Source organism: Mandrillus leucophaeus, unplaced genomic scaffold, assembly GCF_000951045.1.
Source record: "Mandrillus leucophaeus isolate KB7577 unplaced genomic scaffold, Mleu.le_1.0 Scaffold763, whole genome shotgun sequence".
Lineage (NCBI taxonomy): Eukaryota > Metazoa > Chordata > Mammalia > Primates > Cercopithecidae > Mandrillus > Mandrillus leucophaeus.
In genome coordinates, this window is record NW_012108286.1 from 1,019,556 (window position 1) to 1,033,272 (window position 13,717).

General features: G+C 37.5%; 1 protein-coding gene across 2 annotated transcripts in view; it reads left to right on the plus strand.

The window, feature by feature from the left end:
* The window catches only part of UNC80 (unc-80 homolog (C. elegans)), a 251,121-nt gene that overhangs the window by 166,221 nt on the left and 71,183 nt on the right, over window positions 1–13,717 (plus strand). For both annotated transcript variants that reach the window (XM_011966529.1, XM_011966530.1), the window contains exons 31-35: window positions 2,845–3,026; window positions 3,599–3,730; window positions 6,578–6,764; window positions 7,299–7,430; window positions 12,300–12,443. In XM_011966529.1, the coding sequence (XP_011821919.1) occupies window positions 2,845–3,026; window positions 3,599–3,730; window positions 6,578–6,764; window positions 7,299–7,430; window positions 12,300–12,443 (777 nt within the window). The remainder of the gene's footprint in view (window positions 1–2,844; window positions 3,027–3,598; window positions 3,731–6,577; window positions 6,765–7,298; window positions 7,431–12,299; window positions 12,444–13,717) is intronic.

Below are 13,717 nucleotides of genomic sequence, written 5' to 3' on the forward strand. Positions count from 1 at the left end.
ACACACACACACACACACATATATGTATGTGTGTATGTAAGTTATATATTGCATGTTTTGTTTTTCATGCAAATGGGACATGCTGTAAGTGCACTTTGAATTTTTTCATTTATGTCTAGCAGACTGCTTTTAAATGTCAGTTTATAGTTTTGCCTCTTTTTAATGGCTACAAAATATTCCACTGAATGAATAGACATATCATAATTTATTTAACCAAGACCTATTGATGAAAATTTAGGTGGAGTCCAGCCTTTTGCTCTTTTATACCACACTGCAATAAATATCTTGGTAAAATATCTTTGTTCACATTAAAGCTTAGGTTTTTGCTTCTCAGAGAGCACTATGGGAGTTCAGGGAATGGCACACTTCCCAAATGTGGGATAGTCATGGAAACTTAAATATAAACAAATGGACTGGCTTTTAAAGAACACCTAGAAGTTAGCCAGGCGGGGAAAATGGTGGGTGCAAAACTGGGTGAATGTGGAAGTGCACTGGGCTTTTTGGGAAGCCTGAGGAGACTGAAGACTAGCATGGCTTTTGTAGAGGGGTCACGAGTGCATAATATTAGAAAGGTGAGTAGGACTCAGCTTGTAACCGGCTTTGAATATCAGGCTTATGACTGTGGACCTTGCACTGAATTGTGAAAAACCAGTCGTGGCTTCTGAGTCATAGAGCAATCTTGTATACAGAGTGTGAATTGTTACTAAGTTTGATACTGCAGCAATATGTGGAATACTTTGGTTTTAAAACTAGTGTTTTGTTGTAGAGGAAGGATGAAGAGAAGCTGGCTAATGGGTACAAATGTACAGTTAGGAATAAGTCCTAATGTTCAAAAGCATAGTAGTGTGACTATCAGTAGTGTGACTATCATTAACAACAAAGTATTGTATATTTCAAAATAGCTAGAAGACAGGACTTGAAATGTTTCCAACACATGGAAACAGTAAGTACTCGAGGTGGTGGATATTTTAAATAATCTGACTTGATCGTTACAATCTATGCTTATAACAAAATTACCACATGTACTCTATGTGTACAAATATTATGTACATATTTGTAAAATAAATTTTTAAAATTTTTTCAAAAAGAAATAGTAATTTTTAGATGAAGGAGAGTTGGTAATATATGGTTGGTGACATGACACTGAAACTAAAGAGGAAGGCCAAAGTTAGAGGTTAACTTGGGGAACAAGTTGATATACCTGACAGCTGAAATAATGAGAGTAGATGGGCTCTCTGGGAGAGGGTCAGTAGAGAAGAAAGAGATGAGGAATAACCACTAAGCCACTGGTCTTCTCCACGTCTAGAGGACCAAAGGAAGAAGCCCAGCTAGAAAAAGTGATGAGAAAAGTACACAACTCAAATAATCTCAAGCTGTGGAAGCAAAGGAAAATAGTTCTTCAAGGTGATTGTTATGAAGGTATTAAAAACTGAAAGGAAACAACTGCTATAAAACTACCTTTGGATCTGAGGATTTGTGAGCATTACAAGAAAACTTTTTCATGAGATTAAGATGGAACTCTGCAGTGACTTAAAGAATGAGCCTAGTGTTTATAAAGTGAGGCAGGGTAGAGTACGTTTTAAAGAAAAGCAAAGAAAGAAAGAGTGGAGATTTAAGCACCTAGTAGGCTAAAGAAAAGTATTATCAAAAGATAGTGATTACAATAACTTGCATTTGTTATAGAACTAGATCATATTCGTTATCTTATTGATAAACCATTCTATAGATGAGCCAACTTGAGTCAGAGAATTGAAAGGACGTATCTAAGTTCACACAGCTCAAAGGGCAAGGACACCAAACCCAAATTTTCTGACTGCACAGATAGATGCCCTTCCCATTACAACTATATTACCTCTATTTTTAAAAAACAACATGCGTTAGAAATGTGTTGTACTTTTCACTACACAAAGCACTTTCTTATATATTCTTTTATTTTCTTCTAAAAACAACTTTGGAAGCAGGTATTAGTATTATTATTGTTCTAAAAGGTATTAGTATTATCATTATCACTATTGTTCTTCTGGGAGGTTTACCAATAAAGAAAATTGGAAGCTAAGATAAGTTAAGAGGCTTGCCCAAGATGTTTTGGCGGGGAAGTATCAGAACTACTAGGATTTAACCCCACTTCTTCTGGCACAGCTGCGTAAGCACATTGTTATGCTCTGTGAAAGAGAACATGAGAGATTCATGACATAATCATGTAGGGTATGTTTTTATAACTGCCACTGGCTCCTCTATCTGTATTATAAAGTTTATTTATAAAGCTTATTATTCATTAGCTTTATAACTTATCATGGAACTTGGCCTTTCGCTTACTGATATTTGGCTTTTCACAAAAATTTTTCATGGTATTATGACTCATTAAATCTCTTTTGGCTTCTCAACCTCTTCTATCTCTGGGAAGGATATATGTTTCTAATAAAGTCTATGATGTGGAATTTTAAAAATGTAGCCAGTGTAACTGAGGTAGTTTTTAAAGGATAACTTTATTTATTATCCTTGGGTTACTAAGAGATGACTCTAGCCATCTCCTAAAAATCATGCTTCAAGATGCACTTTTCTTACTTCATTTGCTTCCTCTGGCATTAGCTTTTCACTGTGAGTCAAAGGAAACTTTGCTTAGCGTGAGTGATTCTACTGAAATGTCATGTTGTTGCTGCCCTCGCACCAGCTATTGGAAGGCTGTGGGTGGTACAAAGGTTTACTTTTGCCAGTGCTGGTAGCCGAGCTCCATATAGCTCAGGAGTCATTTTCACAAGATAGAAGCAGTTTCCACTTCTCCCCAACCCCGGGAACTAAGCAGCATTTTGAAAGCATAACTGATGAAATATTAACTGTCTCCAGCTGCCATGTTCCTGCTGTGTGCAGTGAAGGTGCCTGAGGCCGTGTCCGACATGCTGATGTCAGAGTTCCAACACCCAGAGACTGTGCAGAGGCTGAACGCTGTCCTCAAGTTCCACACGCTCTGGAGGTTTCGCTATCAGGTCTGGCCCCGGATGGAGGAAGGAGCACAGCAGATTTTTAAGGTGAGGGATACTTCTCACAGAGGAGTTACATTAGCAAACCCAAACTACGGTTTGTTTAAACCCTTGAACCTCAGAGTCACAATGTGTGGCCAAAGATATTCTAATTTTTTCTCTCTGATTATATAAGTAAACCTAACATACATGAATGTATTCCTACTGTTAAAAAATTAAAACACAGAAGAGTACAGCGTAAGAAAATCAAGTCTCTATAAACCTCAAAATCTCACCAGCATTTCCAGAGGTAAGCATATGAAAGTCTGGGGAATTATCTTCTAATCATTTTGCTATATATAAACTTACAGGTGTGTTTTGGAGGATGGGTGATAAACTCAAATAGAGATCATTTGATTGAAAGCCTTTAATGAATTAGTAAACTGAGGCCCAGATAGGTTCATCCTATGCTCTGTAACAGAAAATCTTGGCAAATAGCCCTTTTCTAAAATTCTTGCACATTCTGTGCGAAGTCACTTGGATCCTTAACACTTCCTAAGACAGATTGTGTCATTATTATACTTCAGCCTCATTCTAGCTTATATTCCCTGTCACCTAATTTTTCTGATGTCAACTAACAGATTCCGCCTCCCAGTATCAATTTCACCCTTCCCTCGCCGGTGCTTGGAATGCCATCTGTCCCAATGTTTGACCCTCCCTGGGTTCCTCAGTGCAGCGGGAGTGTCCAGGACCCCATTAATGAAGACCAGTCTGTGAGTAACACACATTTCCATTCCAGTATCTCCAGGTTCCATGGTGTACATGTAAAAGAGAACAATTCATGTTTGCAGTAATTTGTTCATTCTCATCCTAAGAATATAATGATAACACAGAAACTTAGCACAAAAAGTCTTTGTCCTTGTGAATATAATAGAGGGAATAATATCCAGTAGTGAGCACTTGCAGATCTTAAAAAAAAAAAAAAAAAGTCTTGTTTTATAATCCACCTTTTAAAGCTACTGAAAGCATTAGGCATTGATTTCTTGGCCAAAGGTAGCCCTTTTGCCTCTGTTTATTGCATAAAAACATACACATTTAACCAATAATATGGAATCCGAGTTAAAGACATTAGCCCTGAAAAAATAAGAAAAAGAGGAGAGTTGGCAGCTATTTCCTTGTTTGAACTTTGGTTTATTCTTCATTTTGTCGATCATCAGTATCATCATCACAGACATCACTCTGAGACCCCTGCTCTTATTACTGCTATGTGTAATATAACTCATAAATGGCCAGATTTAGAACACAGTCCATTTATAGACAAAAAACAAGAATATGCACCTTTTGAAAACACTGATCTTCAAAATATGCATTTTTCACCTGTTTAATAGTATTTTTCTAAATTACAAGAGTAATGTAGAAAATTTGGAAAGTAAAGCAAAAATAGAAAAAAGAACACCTCTTTGCACAAATCTATCATTATTTCCTTGCATAAATTCCTAGGGGATTTATGGCAATCATAAAATAATAATTGTTAAAGGTTTTTGATGCATCTCACAAAATATCCCCAGAAAAGTCATATCACTTTGTCCTTATAGAGTAGAATTGAAAAGTATCTTATTAACTAGTGTTATTATTTTAATTGCCACTTTGAATGGCCAAAAACCACTTACTGTTTATTTTATTCACACTTCTTTGAAAAACTTAGTTGAATATATGAAATTAGTTTGAACATCTTTCCATATTACTCATAGCATTTCTAGGCATTTGTAGCTTTCTTTGGAGAACTGTTTTTTAAACTCTTTCCTATCACAGTATGCCCATTTTATTTTAATTCTACCTTCATATGTGATGGTACCTTGCCGAAGGGAAATACACACCTGGTTCTTCTCCCACACGGGCAGTAATTTCAGCATCTGAGCCACCAACATAAAGATCTTTGATTTTTCTCCTGAAGAGGTTATGGGTTCATCTGAGCTGGCCACAGTCTGTATTCCAAGCTCACTGCAGATTTGAAATCAAGTCCCTTGATTTTATATCCAGTTATTTTTCTCATTCCACAGTTCTTACCTTATGCCTTAATATAATAAACCAGCTTAGCTACCTGGCTCTGAAAATGGATTGTACTAAAAATACAAAAATTAGCTGGCCATGGTGGCAGGTACCTGTAATCCCAGCTACTTGGGAGGCTGAGACAGGAGAATTGCTTGAACCCAGGAGGTGGAGGTTGCAGTGAGCTGAGGTTGTGCCATTGCACTCCAGTCTGGGTGACAAGAGCGAAACCCCATCTCAAAAAAATAAAAAATAAAAAGTAAAATAAAAATGCTCTCAATTGCTACTCTGTCATTCAACATAGGAAACCTTTAGTCTTACGTTAAGATCCTCCATAAAGGGATTGTCTACAAATGCAGCCCTGTAGAAGAGTGATCAACATCCCCTGCCTGTCTCTTGAACACCGTGTGACTATAAGCCAACAAAGAGATGTGGAATTGCCATTGTGTATAAACATTACTTCAAGAGGTTAGAGAAGAACTCCAGTGATCACTTCTCTACTCAGGGACCACTTACTCTGTCTTCAAAGCTCTTGGAGCTCTTGGAATTTGTCTGGGCATAAGCATCATGATTAAGACATGAATAGAATAGCTATTTTACAGTGAATCTTCTTTTCTTCATTGTTCCTGATCCTTTATCTATGGAGGAGTGAGTTTTTCTTAATATTTTTCCAGTATGCCTTAGCTACTGTTAGAGTCAGATTTTATATTCAACCTTAGTAACACTATCAGCTCTCATAATTTTCATTCCATAACTTTGTTCCTACAAATATTATTAAGTGTTTATAGTGTGACAGATACTTGAGCTACAGAAATGAAATAAGCCATATAACTAACTGGCTTATATGAGAGATCTCTTTCTTCCTCCTTTCCTTGGTTCTGACTTTCAATTTTATTAACCTTATGAAATAAATGTCCTTCGTTTTTTTTTGAGACAGGGTCTCGCTCTGTTGCCCAGGCTGGAGTGCAGTGGTGTGATCTCCACCTCCTATGTTCAAGCACTTCTCATGCCTCAGCTTCCTGAGTAGCTGGGATTATAGGCATGTGCCACCGTGCCCAGCTAATTTTTGTATTTTTAGTAGAGACGGGGTTTCACCATGTTGCCTAGGCTGGTCTCGAACTCCTCACCTCAAGTAATTCACCCACCTCAGCCTTCCAAAGTGCTAGGATTACAGACGTGAGCCACCACACCCAGCCTAAAATAAATGTCCTTTTAAAAACAGATCAAAAAATTCTAGAAAGGAATGGAGTACTTATAAATTTTATTTGATCTTAATATTTAAACAGGAAATCATTGATATCCCCCCAAATCCTAAGATGAAATAGGATTCTTTCCAGAAATTATAGATGTTCTTGAAGAATCATTCTGATTGAAGGAAAAAAAAAATAGCTTAACTGTACGCAGCTTGGAAATTTGGTAAAAAGACAAATATCCATGAAACTGGATCATGGGTATCCTGACATTTCCTGAGGACAAACTACTACATTTGTGTGATTCATTCGAACACTCTTTATGCCTGTGACCTTGCAGAAGAATTGCTATTAAATGAGCTTGCCTTTATGTCTCCACAGAAATCCTTTTCAGCCCGGGCTGTGTCCCGCTCCCATCAAAGGGCAGAACACATCTTAAAGAACTTGCAGCAGGAGGAAGAAAAGAAACGTCTTGGTCGAGAAGCCAGCCTCATCACCGCCATCCCCATCACCCAGGAGGCTTGCTATGAGCCCACATGCACGCCCAGCTCAGAGCCGGAAGAAGAAGGTGCCCTCTGCACACAGGATTTCTTGGGGGGCTGAGTCTCAGGGAAATAATGTGCTCTGAAATTAACATTGACAATTTTATGTGACATGAGGTGATATGCCCCCTTCCGTCTCTCTCTCACTTCCTGACACTAACCAAACTTTCTGAAGTTTAGAGTTAGCCATTTTCAGAGGCAGACATTAGTTACATTAAATCAATGACTTGAGGAACTGCTGAATCCAGTAGGTGTATTAAAGTAAATGCAACCAATCTTTCAACCTTCACAAGTGCAGTTTGTCAGTTGGTATCAAAAAATGATTAATCATTCTGAATTGAGTGATTCTCTGCCCTGCTTTTGTAAAAACTTCAGGGGATATTTTCTGTCTTTCCTCTGTAGAGCTTTTTTAATTTTAATTTTTCCTTTTCTAAGTACACTCAAAAAAATTTAAGCCTTATGGTCTGAGAGCAGTAAGCATTTGTGATATAAGAGCAATGTGATAATGATAACTGTTTTGTTATAAAGCCAAAGTTCACATTCCCCATTTTGTTTGCCAGTAGAAGAAGTCACCAATCTGGCATCCCGTCGACTGTCTGTGAGTCCATCCTGCACCTCCAGCACTTCCCACAGGAATTATTCCTTCCGCCGCGGGTCAGTCTGGTCAGTGCGTTCAGCCGTCAGTGCTGAAGGTGTGTCCTCTTGCATACGTTTTATTTCTCCTGACTTACATGGTTTGAAACACTTCCTAGTTAATATCATTATCTCACTTGATTACACTGTCTTCATTAAATAACTTGTCTCATGACTTGACATTCTAAAAAAATTAGCATGACATTCTTTAAAAAAAAATTGTTGATTTACCTCAGCAATGTCATTTTTAAGTTGGCTCTATTTTAATTACATTGCATGTAATCATATTGCTGAGGGTTCAGAATACATTATTCTAGACAGTTAATAGTTTTCCACCTAGCTACAGTATATTACAACCAACTGGGAAGCTTAAAAAAAAAGTTCCAACCATACCTAAGACCAAATCAAAATCTCTGAGGGTAAGACCCATCAATGTTTTTAAAACCTCCTCAGCTGATTTCAGTGTGTGTCCCTAGTTTTTTTTTTTTTGTTTTTGTTTTTAATTTTAACCATCCCTATGGGTGTAAAGTGGTAACTCAATGTGATTTTTATTTGCACCTCCCTAATGACAAACGATATGGAGCATCTTTTCATATGCTTATTGACTATATGTGTATCTTCTTGGTAAAAGTGTGTTCATTCAATCTTTTGTCCACTTTAAATTGGGCAATTAGTCTTTTTTTTTTTTTTGAGAGGAGTCTCGCTCTGTCGCTCAGGCTAGAGTGCAGCGGCGCGATCGCGGCTCACTGCAAGCTCCGCTGCCCTAGTTCACGCCATTCTCCTGCCTCAGCCTCCCGAGTAGCTGGGACTACAGGCACCTGCCACCACGCCTGGCTAATTTTTTTGTACTTTTAGTAGAGACGGGGTTTCACCGTGTTAGCCAGGATGGTCTCGATCTCCTGACCTCATAATCCACCCTCCTCGGCCTCCCAAAGTGCTGGGATTGCAGGCTTGAGCCACCGCGCCCGGCCTAGCAATTCGTCTTTTAACTGTTAAATTATGAGAACTATTTACACATTCTGTATATAAGTCACTTATCAGATATATGATTTGCAAATATTTTCTCCCATTTCATAATTTGTCTTTCTACTTTCTTCACTTGATCTTAGCCAAAAGGCTGAGAAGCGAGTGTCTTTTTTACTTTCTTAAAGGTAACTTTGAGGCACACAAGTTTTTTATTTTAATTAAGTCCAATGTGTGTGTTTTTTCTTTTGTCATTTGTGCTTTTAGTGTCATATCTAAGAAACAATTGTCTAATCCAAGGTCGCAAAGATTTACTCCTATGTTTTCTTCTAAGAGTTTTAGCATTTATATTTAGGTGTGTGATCAACTTTGAGTTAATATTTGTTATATTATGAGTTAGAATTTTACATTTAGATAACTAGTTGTCCCAGCACTATTTATAGAAAAGACTATTCTTCTCCCTTGAATTTTCTTGGCACCCTTGTCAAAAATCAATTGAACGTGAATGTAGTAGTGTATTTATGGTCTTTCATTTCTGTTCTACTGATCTGTATGTCAATCCTTCTCTCAATACCATGAAATCTTGATATGCAGATATTTGTATAATTGTTATGTCTTTCTGATTGATCATTTTATCATTATAACATGCTCTGTTTTGCCTGTAGTAAAAATTTTTCACTTACAGTATACTTTTTCTAATGTTAACATAGATACTCCACATCATTTTTTATTGCTGTCTGTATGGCATATCTTCTTTCATCCTTTTCTTTCATCTTATTTGTGTCTTTAAAACTAAATTATGTATCTTAGAACATAACAGTTGATTCATATTTGTTTGTTTTTATCCATTCTGCTAATTTTGCCTTTATTTACATTTATTGCAGTTTTGGATAAGGTAAGATTTATGTCTGCCATTTTAATATATAAGATATGCCACGTGAAAGACATAGTTTTATTTATACCTTTATCTTATAACTTTATAAGATAATATGTTTTATATAAAATGTATAACATATTAAAATAAAACATATTTATAATAGTTGACAAAATCTTTGTCTAGTAAGTCCAACATTTAAGCTTCCTCAGGGTTAGTTTATGTTGACTGCTTTTATTTCTGTATATGGGCAATATTTTCCTGGTTTCTTATATGTCTCATAACTTTTATTGAAAAATGGACAATTTGAATTATATAATGTGGCAACTCTGCAAATCAATTGTCCCCCTTTCCTCATGAGGGTTTTTTGTTGTTATTGTGTTGCTCTTTGTTTGTTTAGTAATTTTCCTTGACTAATTTTGTAAAGTCCCTAAGCTTTGTTGAGTATGAGCACTGAAATCCCCACTTGGTTGCATTAGTGGTCAGGTAATGATTAGACAGAGATTTTAAGTGCCTTGAACTAATAAGTCTTCCAGGTCTTCCAGCCTTTACTGAGGACCACTTTGGATGTGTTGAGGCACATCTTCAGTGTTCCAGTAGTTTAAAACTCTGCCTTAGCCTTCATTTTTGTACTTTCTGTTTGTGTAGAGTTTAAAGGTTAGCCAAATATGAGAGATCAGGAATTTCTCAGGTCTTTCCTGGGCATGTGCACAACATTGTACACATGTACAGCCATCTAGATACCCAGGAATATGTCAGTGATTTGCAAGCCCTCTAGAAATCTCATTCCCCAGATTTCCCTTTTAAGTTTTTTGTCAGCCTCCAGCTTCTCCCAACTGATATGAACACCTCAGACAGCTACGATGTTAAGTAATTGTTGCTGATTTTTTCTCTTTTTTTTTGTAAATGCCCTGGGGATAAAGCTATTTGCACTAAGTAAGCTTTGAGTCAAGCTAAATAAAGACAAATCCTGTGAATAGGGATTTTCCATGGGGTTCTAGATAGGTCAAGTAGTGACAGTTCTCTGGTGTTGAGGCTTTTAGGGAGCCCCAAAACTGCTCTGCCCATCCAGTGGCTACTAGGCTGCTGGTTTTCACAGCTACAATGGTTGCAAGGTTGTCAATTTTCAAGGCTCCTAAGGACCTAGGAAGAGGGAGAGGTGAGTAAGTAGGGCAAGTTAAAATGCCAGAAATACTACTGGTCTTATCAAGAGTTTACCTTTCTTTTTCCTTTTTGTTTTTTTTTTGTTTGTTTGTTTTTTTAATACATGGTCCTCAAATAGTTCCAAGCTTTTGGTTAATTTTGAAAGCTCCGAAAAAAAGTGTATTTCACAGTGTTCTCATTGTTTTTATGGAGGAACAGATTTCAGGGATCTATACTCCACTGTTCCAGAAGTGCTTGGCCCACTATATCTATACACATTTTTAAAGATTTCCGTATGCATCTACTATGAGGCTGTGTCCAGAATTTATTCCTTCTGGTGGGTTCTTGGTCTTGCTGACTTCAAGAATGAAGCCACAGACCCTCACAGTGAGTACAGCTCATAAAGGTAGTGCAGACTCAAAGAGTGAGCAGCAGCAAGATTTATTGTGAAGAGTGGAAGAACGAAGCTTCCACAGTGTGGAAGGGGACCCTAGTGGGTTGCCGCTGCTGGCTCAGGTGGCCAGCTTTTATTCCCTTCCTTTACTTTATTCCAGCTTTTATTCCCTTATTTGGCCCCACCCACATCCATTGGTCCATTTTACAGAGCACTGATTGGTCCATTTTACAGAGTGCTGATTGGTCCATTTTACAGAGTGCTGATTGGTGCATTTACCATCCTTTAGCTAGATACAGAGTGCTGATTGGTGAGTTTTTACAGAGTGCTGATTGGTGCATTTACAATCCTTTAGCTAGACACAGAGTGCTGATTGGTGCAATTTTACAGAGTCCTGATTGGTGCATTTACAATCCTTTAGCTAGACACAGAGTGCTGATTGGTGCAATTTTACAGAGTGCTGATTGGTGTGTTTACAATCCTTTAGCTAGACAGAAAAGTTCTGCAAGTCCCCATCCAACCCAGAAGCTCAGCTGGCTTCACCTCTCAAAGCCAGAACTGAGAATGACAGTATAAGTCTCTTACCCTCTAGTCCATAGGCCTTCTAAAATCCCAAATAGCCATGTAAGTTTTAATATGAGAATCAAACACTCACAGTTCTTTAGTGCTTTAGAAAAATGACATGTATATTTTCATATTAATAAGCTGTTAAATACCTTTTCTATCTTCCTCGCCTACTAAATCTAAACTTTTTCCTTTATTCCTATATGCAATTATATTTATTATTAATTTGTTATTGTATTTATCAATGAGGATGAAAACATTAATATGAGTGGGCCATTCTTATCCTAAATGCATGTGTGTTTTCTTCTACCCCATATTACTGCTTACCATCTTGCACACACTTACATGCACACAACCAGTTGCATCTATGAAAAATGTCTTGGTCTCTGCTTAGAATTTTATCTTCATTGATTTAACGTTCTGAGCTGATCCACATGTCCCAGAATGTCTGTGCTTTGCTTCTCTACCAAACAAGAATAGTGGTACTTGGAAAGTGGCCTGGTTTTTTTGTTTGTTATAAAATGAAGAGGCACTTTGTGTAATGTCATCTTTTTTAAAATGTTGGCATTTTCTCATTGGTAGGATTATGCTGTTAAATAAGTAGGCCTTGAACTGAGAAATGTTGCATTAAAATTACATTACTGAGGCCAGATGCAGTGGCTTATGCCTGTAATTTCAGTACTTTGGGAGGTGGAGGTAGGAGGATTGCTTGAGCCCAGGAGTTCAAGACTGACCTGGGCAACATAATGAGGACTCATCTCTACAAAAAATAAAAAAATTACATGTGGTGGCACACCTGTGTGGTCCCAGCTACTCTGGAGGCTGAGACAGGAGGATCTCTTGAGCCCAAGAAGTCGAGGCTGCAGTGAGCGGTGATCATGCCACTGCACTCCAGCCTGGGTGACAGAGTGAGACCCTGTCTCAAAACAACAATAACAACAAAGAATTACATTACTGAGAAAAGCACCCTGATTTTGTCTCCCATTTTAGATGAGGAACATACCACTGAACACACGCCAAACCACCATGTGCCTCAGCCCCCACAAGCAGTGTTCCCAGCATGCATCTGTGCAGCAGTACTTCCCATTGTTCATCTGATGGAGGATGGTGAGGTGCGGGAAGATGGAGTAGCAGGTACAGTTTTGAACAGTTGGATCATCAGTGATATTCTTAAGCTGTTTATCTGATAGAAGACAGTAGGTTGCTCTTAAACACATTACTGACCACGTGTTGAACTGTTTTATGCATATATTATAATTACAGATTTCCAACATACTGCGCTAACACTATCACTCTCTCCACTTCCTTCTCCCTCTACCTTTATGGCCAAAAAATTGCATTTAAAATAGATAGTTGGGTCCAGGAGCATTGTTTGTGACCAGAGAACAGAACACTAATTTGGCCACATAGAAATCAAACAGTCACTTTTAGCTATTAACTTGACACCACTAATACCATCTCTCTTATGTGATTACCTTTCCAGATGTACTAACTACCTAAAAAGAATAATTGCAAAATGAAACAATAAAGTAAGGGAAAACATGAGTAACATTTGTGACGACAAAGGTTAATTTCTTAACATTACATTTAGAAAAGCTCTTATAACTCATTCATGATTTTTTAAAACCCCATTAGAAAAATGGGCAAAGGATATAAGCAGGCAATCCAATGGCCAGTAACACCTGGAAACAACATTGTTGTTTAAAACAGTAACTAAATCTTACATTTTGGCTACAAAGTTGGCAAAGATTATTTTAAATGAAAATATCTATTGCTGGCGAAAAAGCAGGAGAAAGAGCATCCTCATACTTTGCTGATGAAGTATAAAACTCTGTACAAGCATTCTAGAACAGAGTTTCATGATATGTATCAAAAACTCAAAAGTGTGAAAAACTTTTGACATAGATCTGGCTTCTAGCAATTTCCTGACATTCATGAGGGCTATATAAAGGATGTTGTACATTGATCATTATTTAAAATAAAAAATTTTAGAAAGACTATAAATCCCTAATCATAGTTAATCATAGTACCTCCATATAATAACATTCTGTGAGCACTGGAATTGCATTCTAGATGAATATTAATATAAAAAGTGTTAATATATTGCTAAGTAAAAAACCAAATATCAAAGAATATTTTCTACATATAGTACTATTTTAAAATACATGTAAGTAGAGTGGACATGGTGGCTCATGCTTGTAATCCCAGCACTTTGGGAGGCCAAGGCAGACGAATCACTTGAGACCAGGAGTTCGAGACCAGCCTGGTCAGCATGGCAAAACCCTGTCTCTGCTAAAAATACCAAAACTAGCCAAGCGTGGTGGCACATGCCTGTAATCCCAGCTACTTATGAGGCTAAGGCAGGTGAATCGCTTGAACCTGGAAGGCGGAGGTTGCAGTGATCCGAA